Raw genomic sequence first — 14,711 nt, forward strand, 5'->3', positions numbered from 1 at the left:
TCTCCGGTTTGCAGCAGTTGAAATTCGCTTGTCGCTCGTCACCTATTTCAGCGTATCACGTCACCTTGGGATAGGAAGGTTTGGTTGAGAGAGCGCACAACTACTAAACAGCAGGTACTGTATGACGGAGTGTGGATGGATCATTGCAACTTTCTGTATAACTTTGACTTAATACATTATTTTGGAAGTTTCCTTTGTACGCAAGGAAAAGCGCTGTCGTAGATGGCAGATTAGCTTTTAGATTGTCCGATCTGAGGAGAGTGGCTGAGTCTGTGATAGGCATGTAGCTGTAACGTCAGCTGTAGCTACCGTTAGCTAGATGTGGATTCCATTGGTGGAAAACTGGAATGCCTTGATAGCTCGCTGGGTGATGTGATGGGATGTGGTTCTGTTTTGACTGAAATGCTGAGCTAGTTACTTACATTGGCACTATATTTTTATTTTCCCTGTAGTGCTCCAGTCATTCTTTTTTTTACCATCAAATCATGACAATAACAGGATTATAGACTAGCGAGTTTGGTAGAACGTCGGCTACTTCTTTCAGAATAATGACCATAACCAGCTACTATTCTGAAAGAAAGGGCTACTTTCAGAATTATAGTTGGCTCTAGCACCAGCGAGGGCTCTTTTTGTAGACGTTAGCTGACTAGGTGACGTAAACTCTTATTTTCAAACGTAGCAAGCCACCAACTAGCCGCTTAAATAACCTCGGTTAGCTAACTATTTTGACATTGCTGCGCTGCTCACAATAATCTGGTTGTGTTGTTGTGGTAAACAGCCTCACACATTTTTTGTTTGTTTCGCTTTTCTTTTTAATTTAAAGTACAGTACCAACCTCGGTTTGCCCCCAAAGAATGCCCCAGACTAAAAAGCCCAAAAGTGTACCCGCTAGTTCGAGTCAGCTGTGTGGTTCAGACCGGGAAGAACCACAACAGCATGTCGAACCGAAAGAGCAATGGTCTACGGGGGACTGTGAAGGAGGTGGCGAAGATAACTTGGGCGACCCCCAGATAATCAAATCTCCAAGTGACCCAAAACGCTACAGGTGAGCGAGAGTTGGAAGCCTATATTCATTATTTACATAAGGCTTTCAAATGGTTTTGAAAACAACCTGGTTATCTGGTAACTGATGTATTCTGCGGCTGCTGAAAGTATGCCGTCTGCCAGTTTCTTGTTTCACAGTTTAATGGAACTGAAGGAAATGCAACCCATTTTGTTTCTTTTTTTCTGAGAAAGCTGACACCAGTGTGCATCGTTGATACTTTTAGCCAAAAGATGAAGGAATAGTGGTCAGTTGGAGTACATTTGTCAAGCCAAGTTGCACATGTTAGTTTTGGATAAAACATAACCAGTCATACTTGAAATGTGTGGAGCAAACTGTGATTTTATCTGCTTTCTTTCAAACAACATGCTGTATTGCTTGGAATAAACCTCTGGTTACTGACATGAATTCAGACATAATTTCTTCTCTCCTTGTGGGCATTTTTATTTTATTCAGCCATGAACATCACTTTACATTTAGTAAAATAGTATTAAATTGAGTTCACCGCTGATTAATAAATCAGAAAAATTGCCACCTTTTATCCATCATCTGCCCTTTACGTGTATATCTTGAAAAATCCCAGTGCGTAAACGTGTGATGGATCAGAATGTGCAAAGCATGATATTAGTAACAAAACATATTAGTAAAGCTGAATTTCAGTCATAGGCCAAACGTCACTTGTCTATATGCCTTTGGTCTTTATTGCCAATCCAGTGGGGATGAACACTGTGAGTGCGTTAGTGATCAACCGTTAAGTCTTCCCACAGGTACATCGAGTTGAACAATGGACTGAGGGCTCTTCTCATCTCAGACATGAGTGTTGGATCCACAGACTCAGACAATTCAGGGGGAGAGGAGGGAGAGGAGGAGGAGGAGAGTGGGGAGGAGGATGAGGGTTCTGTTGGGGGCAGTGAAGACGAATCTGAAGATGAAGAGAAGGGCTACAACAGTGAGCTGGATGAGGACAGCGATGGAAAGGAGAAAAAGGGATGCTCAGAAAAGCAGGTCTGTTCCGTCTGAGATGCACACACACACAAATGTGCGCACACACACACAGGTCTCATATCTCCTAGCACTACAATATGGTGAACTTGCCACTGTTACAAAATGGTTCTCATGTTATTCGCCTAAATTACCCCAGGAGGTTAAGGTAGGAAAGCAGGGAATGTATTGCTTTAGTTCTTGCCGCAATGGATGTGACATGATTTTTAAGCATCCACACTGTTTCAGCCATGATTTTTGTTTGTTTTCTCACGCCAGTGAGGTGGAATTGTATACTGATATAAAAGGTTTAACTGCAACTGAGGCCGCTGTGATTGTATTGAGGTGCGTGTTGGAAAACACTTCTGGGCTGAACCTGCTTGGTAGCCACTACAGTTACGCTCTCTGGTTTGACCGCTCACCCCTATGTGTACCACAGCCTGATAAAGCACTTGCGCACTGTAATGATATTGCAGCTGAATGAGTCAGGACTGAGGAGGCAGGGTGTTAATCTCTCTTCTGCTTCAGTCCGCAGCTGCTCTGTGTATTGGAGTGGGCAGTTTCAGTGACCCTGAGGACCTGCCTGGTTTAGCCCATTTCCTTGAGCACAGTGAGTATCATTCCCTGGGCAGCCCAATTTACTTGAGCACAGAGAGTATCATGAACTTGGTGGCCCAATCTACTAGTTGTATCAACACTTGTTTCTTTTCTCTCTTCTCCTCTCTCTCTCTCTCTCTCTCTTTCTCTCAGTGGTGTTTATGGGCAGTGAGAAGTACCCTGCTGAGAATGGCTTTGACGCATTTCTGAAGAAACACGGTGGCAGCGACAATGCCTCCACAGACTGTGAGAGAACCATCTTCCAGTTTGACATTCAGAGGAAACACTTCAGGGAGGCCTTGGACAGGTGTGTGTGGTCATCTGGCACATTGCCCGTTTGCATTCTCAGACATAGATCAGCACCAGGATCCAGAACTCAAACACGGCTAAACACGACTGTTTTGTCATATTAAACCTTGTAAACTGCTAAATTGCACATGGATCACATGTTAAGGACAGTCTTTGGACTAAATCCCATTTGCAAAGGGCTGTTTCTATTTGCACTGAGGAGAGTGGTTTTAGCTGCACTTCCCATGTCCGTCCACAGATGGGCGCAATTCTTCATCTGTCCCCTCATGATCAAAGACGCCATCGACAGGGAGGTGGAGGCCGTCGACAGCGGTGAGAAGCCGTTGCGCTAACGTCCCCTTTTTCTCATCGACCGCGGCCCCTTTTTTCGTTGCTCTGCTTTGGTTCTTCTCGCGGTGGATTTGTCATGACTCCCTCTGTCCTCCCTCCGTGTGTCTGTGCGATGCAGAGTACCAGCTGGCACGGCCATCTGACTCTCACCGCAAGGAGATGCTCTTTGGCAGCCTGGCGAAGCCCAACCACCCCATGGGCAAATTCTGCTGGGGTGAGGCCGCACACACACTGCACTTGTGTCCGATAAATTCACCTAATACTGTGTCTTGTAGAAGACAGGAGCTGTGTGACAAAATATGAGAATGCTTGTATTATTATATTGATTTTCAACAGAGATTATATATCATTTTTGCATTCGTTTTCCTTTTCTATGCTCCATATATCAACTGTCCAGTTGGATATCACCAGTGAATGTTTCTGTGAGCTTTGTGTAAGAAACGTAGTTCAGTATAAATTGTTTGTTTGTCTCCCAGATGATAAATGGCATTTGTCTTGTATATTTTTGCATTTTACAAGGAAATGCGCAGACATTGAAATATGAACCGAGAGAGAAGAATATCGACACCTACATGCGTCTGCGCGAGTTCTGGAAGAGGCACTACTCCGCCCATTACATGACACTCACCGTACAGTCCAAAGGTATGACATCACTGAAAAACAGCCATGCATTGGTTAAGATATGACATAGCACTAATGTCAGGTTGTAGACTTTCAAGAGTGCAGGTGTCGCAGTACTGATAAAGTTTATGAGAAGTACATGCTGCTCCTGCTTAAATTTCCAGTTTTAGCTGAAGGGTTAGTAGCCAGTTTTTTTGAGATATTGTGCATTATTGTAGCCATTGTCCATGATGAGACACCTAATGCATTCCTCAGACATTTTTGCTCTCTTCCTGTCTCTACAGAGACCTTGGACACTCTGGAGGAGTGGGTGAGAGAGATCTTCAGCAAAGTCCCCAACAAGTGAGACAGCGCACCATCCAGTCAGTCTCACAAACATGTGGCTGCATCTTTCTGTCTCTCCTCCCTGAACACTATGCTGTGCGTCTCCTTCTTTCAGTGGTCAACTCAAACCTGACTTCTCACACCTCCAGGATCCATTCGACACCCCAGCTTTCAACAAACTTTACAGAGGTTAATCTGGCTTTTTTAACGTTGTTTTCCATTTGTCAAAACATTTGACTGGCGATTGTTTCCCTGTTTTATTAGTTTAATACATTTTGGTGTGTACGTGCTAAGAAAAGCCTCTAATGGCCTGAAAGCCACTGTGATAAATTGATTTGTTCTTGCCTGGTTTGCCTCTTCTCTTTATACAGATTTATTGCTGGATCCACTTAGTGAAATGTTATCTTTTCATTCATTAGATTTGTCTAATAAACTTGAGTGTGCCCAGGGTTTTTGAGGTTGGTGTTGAGAGGTGTCTGTCTGTCTGTCTGTCCTCAGTCTGTCTCTGGGGAGTGTATGTTCAGGGCTTGGCACAGGCTGATGTGTCTGTGTAAGGATTTGTGTGGGGAGGCTGGTGCTGACCGGTTTGTCTGTTTTGTAGTAATACCTGTGAAGAAGGTGCATGCGCTCAACATCACCTGGGCACTGCCTCCACAGGGGAAACATTACAGGTGAGCATCACACCCTTTTGACATAATCAGTTCATTCAGTTCTTCATGTGGGTGAAAACTCATCGTGGTTTTGTTTTTAGAACACGGGTAGTCTGTAAATGTGTCACCTGCATGTAGCCAGTCTCAGTCTAGACCAGATCTGTGTGTGAGTCTTTGATACAGTATGTGAGGCTGCTTGATATATGCATGAGACATAATCTTGTATTTGTGTGTGTGTGTGTGCGTGCGTGTGCGCATGTGTGTGTGTGATGTTTGGAATACCATGTATTTGATAGGATACCCTGTCTTTACCTGTGTGTCTCAGAGTAAAACCTCTCCATTACATCTCCTGGCTGATTGGTCATGAAGGAACCGGCAGCATCCTCTCCTTGCTGAGGAAGAGGTGAGTACCAGCACCCCTCTTACATAGTTTGATTCTCACACTCCCTGCACATAACTCACCTGTGCAGCGGTAATGCTGCTGATTGGATGTGCCTGAGGACTTCTGCTCTACCCCCACCATAGAGCGCTCAGCATGGATATAGCCGTCTCCCAGGTTACGTAAGAAAGCTTGGCTTTTGCTTGTGTGTCCAGGTGTTGGGCTCTGTCTCTGTTTGGTGGGAACAGCGAAACGGGCTTCGACCAGAACACTACCTACTCAATCTTCAGCATCTCCATCACCCTGACGGATGAGGGCTTCCAAAACTTCTACCAGGTGATGGAGACTTAGTGTATAAACGACCAGTTAGAGAACCAAGGCATTGGGCCTGCTGTTCAACCGAACATTTGTACAAAAATGATTACGAGTCATTGTTTAGCTACTATGACTTACAGGTAAGGGCATGTTGCTTTTGTAGATCATCATGTTCAGTATCGTGTGATGCAATTATTTTGGTCTTTGGTAGAATTTCTTGGCACTGTTTTTATTGATGTTTTTTTTTAATTTTAACGCCTGTTTTTTCTTTCGTGCCTGTGTAGCGTGATTCTGGCATCTCAGTAGCTGTGTTTCAGTGATGCTTTTCGTTTATCGTGCCGAGCTGCAGAGTCACAGCGAGCGGTGTTGATGAGTAAATAGTCTTGCTGAGCGCGTGGCCAGGGCCAGGAGAATCTGCCAGGATAGCTGAGCAGCGTCTTCTTTCGCCCGTTAGTGTGCTGAGCGCTGAGTCTCTCTGCAGGTGGTTCACCTGGTGTTCCAGTACCTGAAGATGCTGCAGACAGTAGGACCCCAGCAGAGGTGTGGTTTAAGCCTGTCTCTACTTTAGTAACACTTAGTTTACATTGGCGTATGTCTGCCATGGACAAATATAGCTGTTTATCCCAGTATGTGTGTGTCTATGTGATATACATGTCATTGGTAATATTTATTTATAGCTTTAGATGTATATAATACATACAATATCTGTCTAACTGATAGTGATGAATAAATGGTAGCAATGGCTACACAGACACTAGGTAAATTGGTCAGTTGCTTTGCTCAATTTGCCCTTCTGTTTTCAAAATTCCTTTTTTAGAATTTATGAGGAAATTCAGAAGATTGAAGCCAATGAGTTTCACTACCAAGAGCAGGTAACAGGGTTTGTATCGGTGATGGCTGGTGAACCAGAAATGGAGGTATAAATCTCACTTTATTCTGATCATTGTTTTCAACTGGTTTCAGTTAATTTTCCTTGATTAACAATCAAACAGTCAAATAGCTGAATAAATAATACCGCTAATTACTATTCTCACTGCCTAATTCAAATAATGTGTGGATAAATGTACTGTTCGTTCTTTGTGTCTGTATTTGAGAAACACTGACGATGTACAAAGCAGTTACTCTGATCTATGCATATTTGGTGAGATATATAGTTTTTTGAGAGATTTACCTTCATTTTTAAATGGATCTTTACTAAATTGATCTCTGGAATAGCTTTGGAATTATGGTGAGAGAGAGAGTGCAAGAATGTCAGACACAGTTAAGACGAAGCTTTGGGGGTTACTCCCGGTAATGAACACTGTTGTTAATCAAGTAAAATTAATGGGAACAGATCAAGAACAGTGATCAGTTTAAAGGTAACATTTTGGTCTCTTATTTCAAGCTCATAAGCTGCAACTGGTTTGTGCAGGGGACGTCTCACTAAATGATCACCATTGTGTTCTGTTCTGTTAAGAGCAGAACACCAGGCATCTGTAGGTCCTCATTGTCTTCTTTCCCTTGGTGCTTTTGCAAGTACATCTACTTTTGTTAATGGTGATGATGGTCACAGAATTGTCCTAATAATGACCGACATTTTCTCTGACAGACAGACCCCATAGATTATGTAGAAAACATCTGTGAGAACATGCAGCTTTTCTCCAAGGAGGACTTCCTGACCGGCAACCAGCTCATGTTTGAGTACAAACCTGAGGTACGGCCATAGAGACAATGGATGTGCTTTGTCTCAGTGATTGCCTTTTCTTCATGTAGCACTTCTTTGTGTGGTGCGGTGCTGAGGTACAGTGTGTCCATTGTGGGTGAAGGCCTGTGCTCATTGGCGAGGGGTAGGCAGTGCTGCGCAGTGATTGGTCATTTCTCCTGACAGGTGATCTCGGAGGCTCTGACCCTCCTGACCCCGGAGAAAGCCAACCTGCAGCTGCTGTCACCTGAGCACGAGGGTCACTGTGAGCTGAGGGAGAAATGGTTCGGGACACAGTACAGCGTTGAAGGTCAGAAGCAGCGCCTCCTATTGGTAACACTGTGGCAAACGGGAAGTGATTGTGTGAGAGATTAGAAGCTTTCCTCTCTCCCGCATTGCAGATGTCAAGCAGGAATGGAGAGAATGCTGGGCTGCAGATTTTGAGATGAATCCAGAACTTCTCCTTCCAGCAGAGAACAAGTTTATTGGTCTGTTGATGTGCTATTTTCTAAAATAGTTTTTCTTTTCTTTAACCTATGCAGTGTTTGTATTTTGTGTGACTGTATGACACCTGGATGATTTCTTCCACGTTGTGTTGGTCTAAATTTCTTCAATTTTTTAACAGCCACAGATTTTACTTTGAAAACATCTGACTGCCCTGACACAGAGTATCCTGTTAGAATCATCAACAATGAGAAGGGCTGTCTCTGGTTCAAGAAGGACAACAAGTTCAAAATACCCAAAGGTGTGTGCTTGTGTGCCATGGCGTGTGCATACGCTTGTGTGTGCGCATACATCTGTATGTTTGTGCGTGTGTGTGACCACACAACAGTAAAGTTATAGATAATAGTTTCCCTTTCTGTCATTTTGAATAGTTGTTGAGTTTCATATTTTCTCTTTGCAGCTTATGTGCGGTTCCATTTCCTGTCTCCTGTGATTCAGAAATCTCCTGAGAAGTAAGTGAAGACACTGCAGTGTGATAAAACAGGACAGCAAAGAAATTATAGTAGGACATTAATAAAGAGCAAACTAATATAGAACAGCTGCAATAGTCAGATCTTTTATGTCAGTTTTAGGAGATAACGATGTAATCTTGTCTAGTTATAGCTCATTTGATAAATGTTGGAACTGGACCTGTCTTGGAATGTTGGTTTTTAAAACCGGTCACCTGTGTCCTCCCCAGTCTGGTGCTGTTTGATATCTTCATTAACATCCTGGCCCACAACCTGGCTGAACCAGCCTATGAGGCGGACGTGGCTCAGCTGGAGTACAAGCTGGTGGCCGGAGAGCATGGTGTAATGATAAAGGTCAAGGGCTTCAACCATAAGCTGCCAGTGAGTATCACACACATACACATCGACGCACACCTACTGTAGTACACATACTACTCACAGACAGACAGGCATACACGCGCGCACACACACACACACACGCTCACAGAGGAACATAAACATTCACACACGGAGGCAAAGCAGCACAAACACACAGAGGCAGCCAGTCACTCTCCTGTCCATCGCTTTCCTGTGCAGCTGCTCCTGAACCTGATTGTGGACTACCTGGCGGACTTCACTGCAGCCCCAGACGTGTTCACTATGTTCACCGAGCAGCTGAAGAAGACTTACTTCAACATCCTCATTAAACCAGACAGACTGGGAAAGTGAGTCTATACGAAAACCAGCACTCTCAAATATATATTTTAATTTTATTGACAGCATGCAAAATAGGTATGAGCATTTCCACCAAATGTCTATACTTAGCTACCTTGCAATTCTGTGAAGAAAATAAAATATATATTTGAGAGCACTCATACTATTTCAGAGGACTGTATATTTATGAAATGGGCATCGAGTATTATTTTTGGAGTCTTGATTTGAGCACGCCATATTCTGCCATAGTCTGTGTGAATACTCATTATGGGTTTTGTCTGTGGGGCTGTGCATTTCATATTCTCATACATATGTGCTTCTCTGAACTTCACCCTCTTTCTACTGAACGGCGGCCCCTCTATTTCATCTCTCCTTCCCACACACGGTGTCTCCTCGTCAGGGACGTGCGGCTCCTGATCCTGGAGCACAGCCGCTGGTCTACCGTCCAGAAGTACCAGGCCGTGATGAAGGGGCTCAGCGTGACCGACCTAATGGGCTTCGTCAGCGGCCTCAAGTCCGAGATGTACGCAGAGGGGCTGGTGCAGGGGAACTTCACCAGCTCTGTGAGTCTCATTACAGCCCTAAACTCACACATCTCTGTGAGTCTCATTACAGGCCTATACTCACACCAGCTCTGTGAGTCTCATTACAGCCCTAACCTCACACCAGTTCTGTGAGTCTCTTTACAGGCTTAACTCACACATCTCTGTGAGTCTCATTACACGCCTAAACTCACACCAGCTCTGTGAGTCTCATTACAGCCCTAAACTCACACCAGCTCTGTGAGTCTCTTTACAGGCCTAAACTCACACATCTCTGTGAGTCTCATTACAGGCCTAAACTCACACCAGCTCTGTGAGTCTCTTTACAGGCCTAAACTCACACATCTCTGTGAGTCTCATTACAGGCCTAAACTCACACCAGCTCTGTGAGTCTCTTTACAGGCCTAAACTCACACATCTCTGTGAGTCTCATTACAGGCCTAAACTCACACATCTCTGTGAGTCTCATTACAGGCCTAAACTCACACCAGCTCTGTGAGTCTCATTACAGGCCTAAACTCACACATCTCTGTGAGTCTCATTACAGGCCTAAACTCACACCAGCTCTGTGAGTCTCTTTACAGGCTTAACTCACACATCTCTGTGAGTCTCATTACGGCCCTAAACTCACACATCTCTGTGAGTCTCATTACAGGCCTAAACTCACACATCTCTGTGAGTCTCATTACAGGCCTAAACTCATATATTACGTTCAGACACAATGGAGTTCCACACCATTTTTCTGCTTTTGGACTTCTTGATTTTGGAAATGTACTGTGCTAATGGGTCTTTTCTCCTACAGGAATCGGTGGAGTTTCTGCAGTATGTTATTGAGTAAGTCTGACCTTCTGCTGTCTTTTTTACTCTCTTCTTCACTGGCCTCACTTTCACTATAAGGCTTTATAAAATCCAGTTGTGACTGTGCAAAAAATTAAAATTCAGCTTGATTCCTCAAATCTATTTTTCAGCAAGCTGCAGTTCAAATGTCTGTCAGAAGAGGTCCCTGTTCTCTTCAGAGTGGTCGAGCTCCCAGACAAACACCACTTGTGCAAAGTCAAGTCACTCAACAAGGGAGATGCCAACTCTGAAGTCACTGTGTACTACCAGGCAAGAGAACTCTCAAACACTCCCAAACCCCTGGTGTCAGCATTCAATGACTTCACAGCAGTGCAGCCATTTTGTTTAGCCAATGGTGATGCTTGTTTAAATGTTATCCAGCCACTTATTTAAAATGTATTGTTCAGATAGAGGATTGCAGGAAAGTTACTGTAGTAGTTAATCTCTTAAAGGGATGTTTCACCTTCTGGGGTTTTGGAAATTATTTCAGTTTCTCATATGTTTTCACCTGGCACAGACAGTATTTTTGCAATGAAGGATATTGTAGATATAGTTTCTGCTTCATAATAACCAATATAGTGGCATTTGCTAGTTTCTGGTTTAAAGCAAAATAAATAAAAATAATTATACACTTCAAGTATACACTTTCTGCCCCGCTACCCCCCCTAAATAAAATAAAAAGTATCAGGAAACATAATAACTTCTGCTAACGTAGCATTAACCTAGCTTTCCCCTTCATGGCCCATAGAGGGCACTGTGCGTGACAGCGTAGCAGTGTGTGGTGACAGGTGCCTGTCACGCGAGTGTCTGTGCCGTTCCTGTGCCTTGTTGTTCTCACCTGTATCCTTTCCTCCTGCAGTCGGGGCTGAAGGACCTGCGGGAGCACGCCATGATGGAGCTGCTGGTGGTAAGTGGAGCGGAGAGCTCCATGTGATTCAGTGCAGAGTCACTGGAGGCCAAGCAGAGACCCTGCTAAGTCAACTCCACGAGCTTCCCTCCCGTTTCAGGCCTGAAACAAGTGTTTGCACACCTAGAGCCTGATTTACTAAGACCTTTAGCACGTACAAAACCATTCAGCACATGCAAGACCAATAACATGACCAGTGATTGCACCTATCATTGGTTGTGTTATTAGTTTTGTGTGTGCTGAAAGGTTTTGCATGTGCTGAAGGTCTTAGTAAATCAGGCCCTTGGTTGTTGTTACATGAAAGAAATTGAGACATTTGGGAAATATTAACTTCTCACGCTGCTTCTTGCCAGACAAATTGTCTGCATTTTTGTTCACAAAATCATTATTGCAAAAAGCATCTCTAGTCTCTATCAACTTCCCCTGTCAGGACACTTTAAAAGAGTAGAGTTCATTAGATACCCTGACGTAGGAAAATGGTCCGAAGGATTAGAAGCTTTTGGAACAAAACACAATTGATATTTACCAAGGAGTGATTTAATGAGCGAGAAGTGTGCCAACATTTTATTGAATTCCTGTTGAAAGTCCTTCTTGCTTTACAAATCTCATTTGATAGAGCGTTTAGATACTCAGGTTAATCATATAAGGTTAATCATTTATGATGACTATAGAAATTATTACATTTAATCTTATTTATAATAATCACTATAAAAACTGGAATATAACACCAGAAATGAGTAATTAATAATAACACAACAAACTTTTAATAAAGGTAAATTGTTGTTATTATTATTATTATTATTATTATTATTAATAATAATAAAAATAATAATAATAATCATCATCATCATCATAATAATAATAATACGTTGTTATTGTGTCTCAGATGCATATGGAAGAGCCCTGCTTTGACTTCCTCAGGACCAAGGAGACTCTTGGGTAAGTAATGCTATTTTGGAGTTTTGAAGTGCCTTATTGGTTTTTTGGCATTTTAAATAGCTGTGGCCATTTAATTTAATTCATTAATGCATGTTTCGTTGACATTTACAATTTAATGAACCTGAAGCACACGTTCTTTTTACCCCCACACCTCAGGTATCAAGTGTATCCCACCTACAGAAACACTTCTGGTGTTCTAGGCTTTTCTGTTACTGTGGAGACGCAGGCCACAAAATTCAGGTGAGTCTAGTTGTATTTATTTGTAGGTATTGTATAATACTGGGTAAGGTTCTGAGTACTTAATTTGTGTACTGTCAGGTGCATTTGTTTTATTGACATGTAACTGATTAAGCTAGCTGTATATAACTTAATACCTCTGTTAAGATATTAAAAGGTGTGGTGTCAATACAGTATATGTGAAGATAATCATTTTAAAATGAGCAAACCTTGTAGGTTATTAAGGTCAGATTAGTTTATGCCAGTAGGCAACAGCAGCCATTTATTTAAGCGCTAGGCTCCCCCACTCCAGAGGTTCTCAGCACTGGTAGAGCAGAGAGAGTGATTACGGGATGATCTCTTGTGAAATGGATATCTCTGCAGTATTGATGCAATGTCATGTATGTCACATTTTAGCCCCAGTGTATTATGAACTCAAATTTTGTAAATGACAAAGTTAGACATGAATGAAGCAGTGCTGTTAACGCTGTACTGTGAGTGTATTAACTGTCTACCTGTCCAATCAGCACTGACCTGGTGGAGATGAAGATTGAGGAGTTCTTGGTCAGCTTTGGAGACAAGATGGCCGCGCTGACAGATGAAGCTTTTAAAGCTCAGGTGATGGCCCTGATAAAGCTGAAGGAGTGTGAGGACACTCACCTGGGGGAAGAGGTGGACAGGAACTGGTTTGAAGTGGTCACCCAGCAATATGTCTTCGACAGGCTCAGCAAAGAGGTGAGACTCTGCTACTGTAAATATTACAGCTGTGGGCCTACATCTCCTGCATGAACTTCTTGAATATTTTGACATTATCTTCATTTATCATTTATCTGTTTGACCAGTATTTGCCCTAAAAGAAGTGTGAGCTGTGTGGCTGTCGCTTTTGCCCTCCCCTGCAGATTGAGGCTTTGAGGCTGATCACTAAGGCAGAGCTGGTGTCCTGGTTCATGGAGCACAGAGGGGCGGGCAGCAGGAAGCTGAGTGTGCACGTAAGATCCGCTCTTTGCGTTCAGTGCCTTCTGACATGAAGGTGACGGCCGAAAGGTGCGTTTCTGGTCTTCTACACGCAGGCCGTGTTTAGGAGCTCATTTCTGCCTCTGTGCTGTCAGGTGGTGGGTTTTGGAGAGGAGGAGAGTGACCCGGCGGGGGGAGAGCAGGGCAGCGGCGCTCCAGAGGGCTCCGCATACGGGGAGGTGTCCAGGCTCACCTTCCTGCCCGCCTCTCCCCTGCTGGCGGACGCCACGGCGATCACGGACATCCGGGCCTTCACCTCCGCCCTCACCCTCTACCCTTACCACAAGATACTGAAATAGAGCGGGGTGGAGCTATAGCAGCGGGGGTCCCAGGGTGTCTGAGTGGGGAGCATGAACTCATTCACCCAGGTATGGCCACTCCATAGGGGGAAGGAAAAACAGTGACAAGTGCCCCCTTCGTTTCTCACTGTCTAATGAAATAAAGGGTCAGTGGCGGTGGACACTTGTTCTACTTGCCTTCACTGCTTCACAAGGCCCTCCACTCTGGAGAAGCAGAGCAATTTAAAACTGCTGCACTAGATCACCCCCCCCCCCCCCCCCCCCCACACTACTGACGATGTTATAACAGTAGGGCATTTTGTGGCAGTTTGAAAACGAGCAGGTGGGAGGAATAGACACTGTGAAAATGAATATCCCTGGTGGTGTCTGGATTTTGGTGACTTCTGTGGGTGTGATGTGAGGTCCAGGACTCCGCCCATACTAAAAATAACTAAGTTGGGCGGATGGATGTGCAGTGTTAAACTAATGGAGAAAAGGCTGATGGCCGCAAGAAATGGGTAGGAACTGGAGTGTGAGTGATATAGGAGTTTAATGCTGCTAATTAATTTTTATCTTCATTTTTGAAATGAAGCAAATGGGGGACCTAACCAAACTGAATAACAACTGAAGGACAGGGCTCTGGTCATTAATTACTGACATGATAATTAATTAATGGGCAGCTAGCTTGTTTTAAAGGTGAACAATAACCTGTTTGAATGAAGATAATCTGTATGTAAATATATATTTATTAAAGAGGATATGAAAGACTTTTTTTTTTGTCATCACTACCTCAAGAAATTATGATGATTATGAATTTCTGATCAGTTAAGGATATAATTAAAAACTCACACAAGCAATTTTTGCAGTTATGAACAGTAATGTCATGAAATAATCCTTCAAGTCAATTAAAAATGAGGTGTCACTTCCAGTAATATAAAAGTCTGCCATAAATTCTGCTGCCAATTAATGCTGAAGTTTACATGAGGTAATCTAGACCATGGACTGTTTTCATAAAGCCTCTCTGTGTAGGAGTGTCCTGTAGAGCAATTTAATTATTATTATTATTATTATTATTATTATTATTTTATAAAATGACTCACCTT

General features: G+C 43.3%; 1 protein-coding gene across 3 annotated transcripts; it reads left to right on the top strand.

Annotated features, from left to right (window-relative positions):
• On the top strand, positions 1–14,377 carry nrd1b (nardilysin b (N-arginine dibasic convertase)). 3 transcript variants are annotated; one of them, XM_064331329.1, is made up of 31 exons: positions 1–114; positions 824–1,045; positions 1,810–2,047; positions 2,552–2,633; positions 2,774–2,927; positions 3,168–3,241; positions 3,378–3,473; positions 3,779–3,901; positions 4,165–4,222; positions 4,320–4,393; positions 4,806–4,875; positions 5,180–5,257; positions 5,449–5,569; positions 6,030–6,088; positions 6,366–6,420; positions 7,137–7,241; positions 7,416–7,539; positions 7,631–7,717; positions 7,855–7,974; positions 8,134–8,185; positions 8,413–8,563; positions 8,759–8,886; positions 9,276–9,438; positions 10,220–10,251; positions 10,386–10,524; positions 11,114–11,161; positions 12,048–12,100; positions 12,257–12,340; positions 12,844–13,051; positions 13,216–13,305; positions 13,426–14,377. In XM_064331329.1, the coding sequence occupies exons 2-31, from the start codon at positions 855–857 to the stop codon at positions 13,627–13,629; spliced, it is 3,261 nt and encodes a 1,086-aa protein (XP_064187399.1). In that variant the 5' UTR covers positions 1–114; positions 824–854; the 3' UTR covers positions 13,630–14,377. The 3 variants fall into 3 exon arrangements, with proteins under 3 accessions (XP_064187399.1, XP_064187400.1, XP_064187398.1); XM_064331330.1 differs by having other exon boundaries at positions 27–114; positions 829–1,045; XM_064331328.1 differs by lacking the exon at positions 1–114 and having other exon boundaries at positions 121–1,045.
• The last annotated feature ends 334 nt before the right edge of the window (positions 14,378–14,711 follow it).

Source organism: Anguilla rostrata, chromosome 4, assembly GCF_018555375.3.
Source record: "Anguilla rostrata isolate EN2019 chromosome 4, ASM1855537v3, whole genome shotgun sequence".
Classification (NCBI taxonomy): domain Eukaryota; kingdom Metazoa; phylum Chordata; class Actinopteri; order Anguilliformes; family Anguillidae; genus Anguilla; species Anguilla rostrata.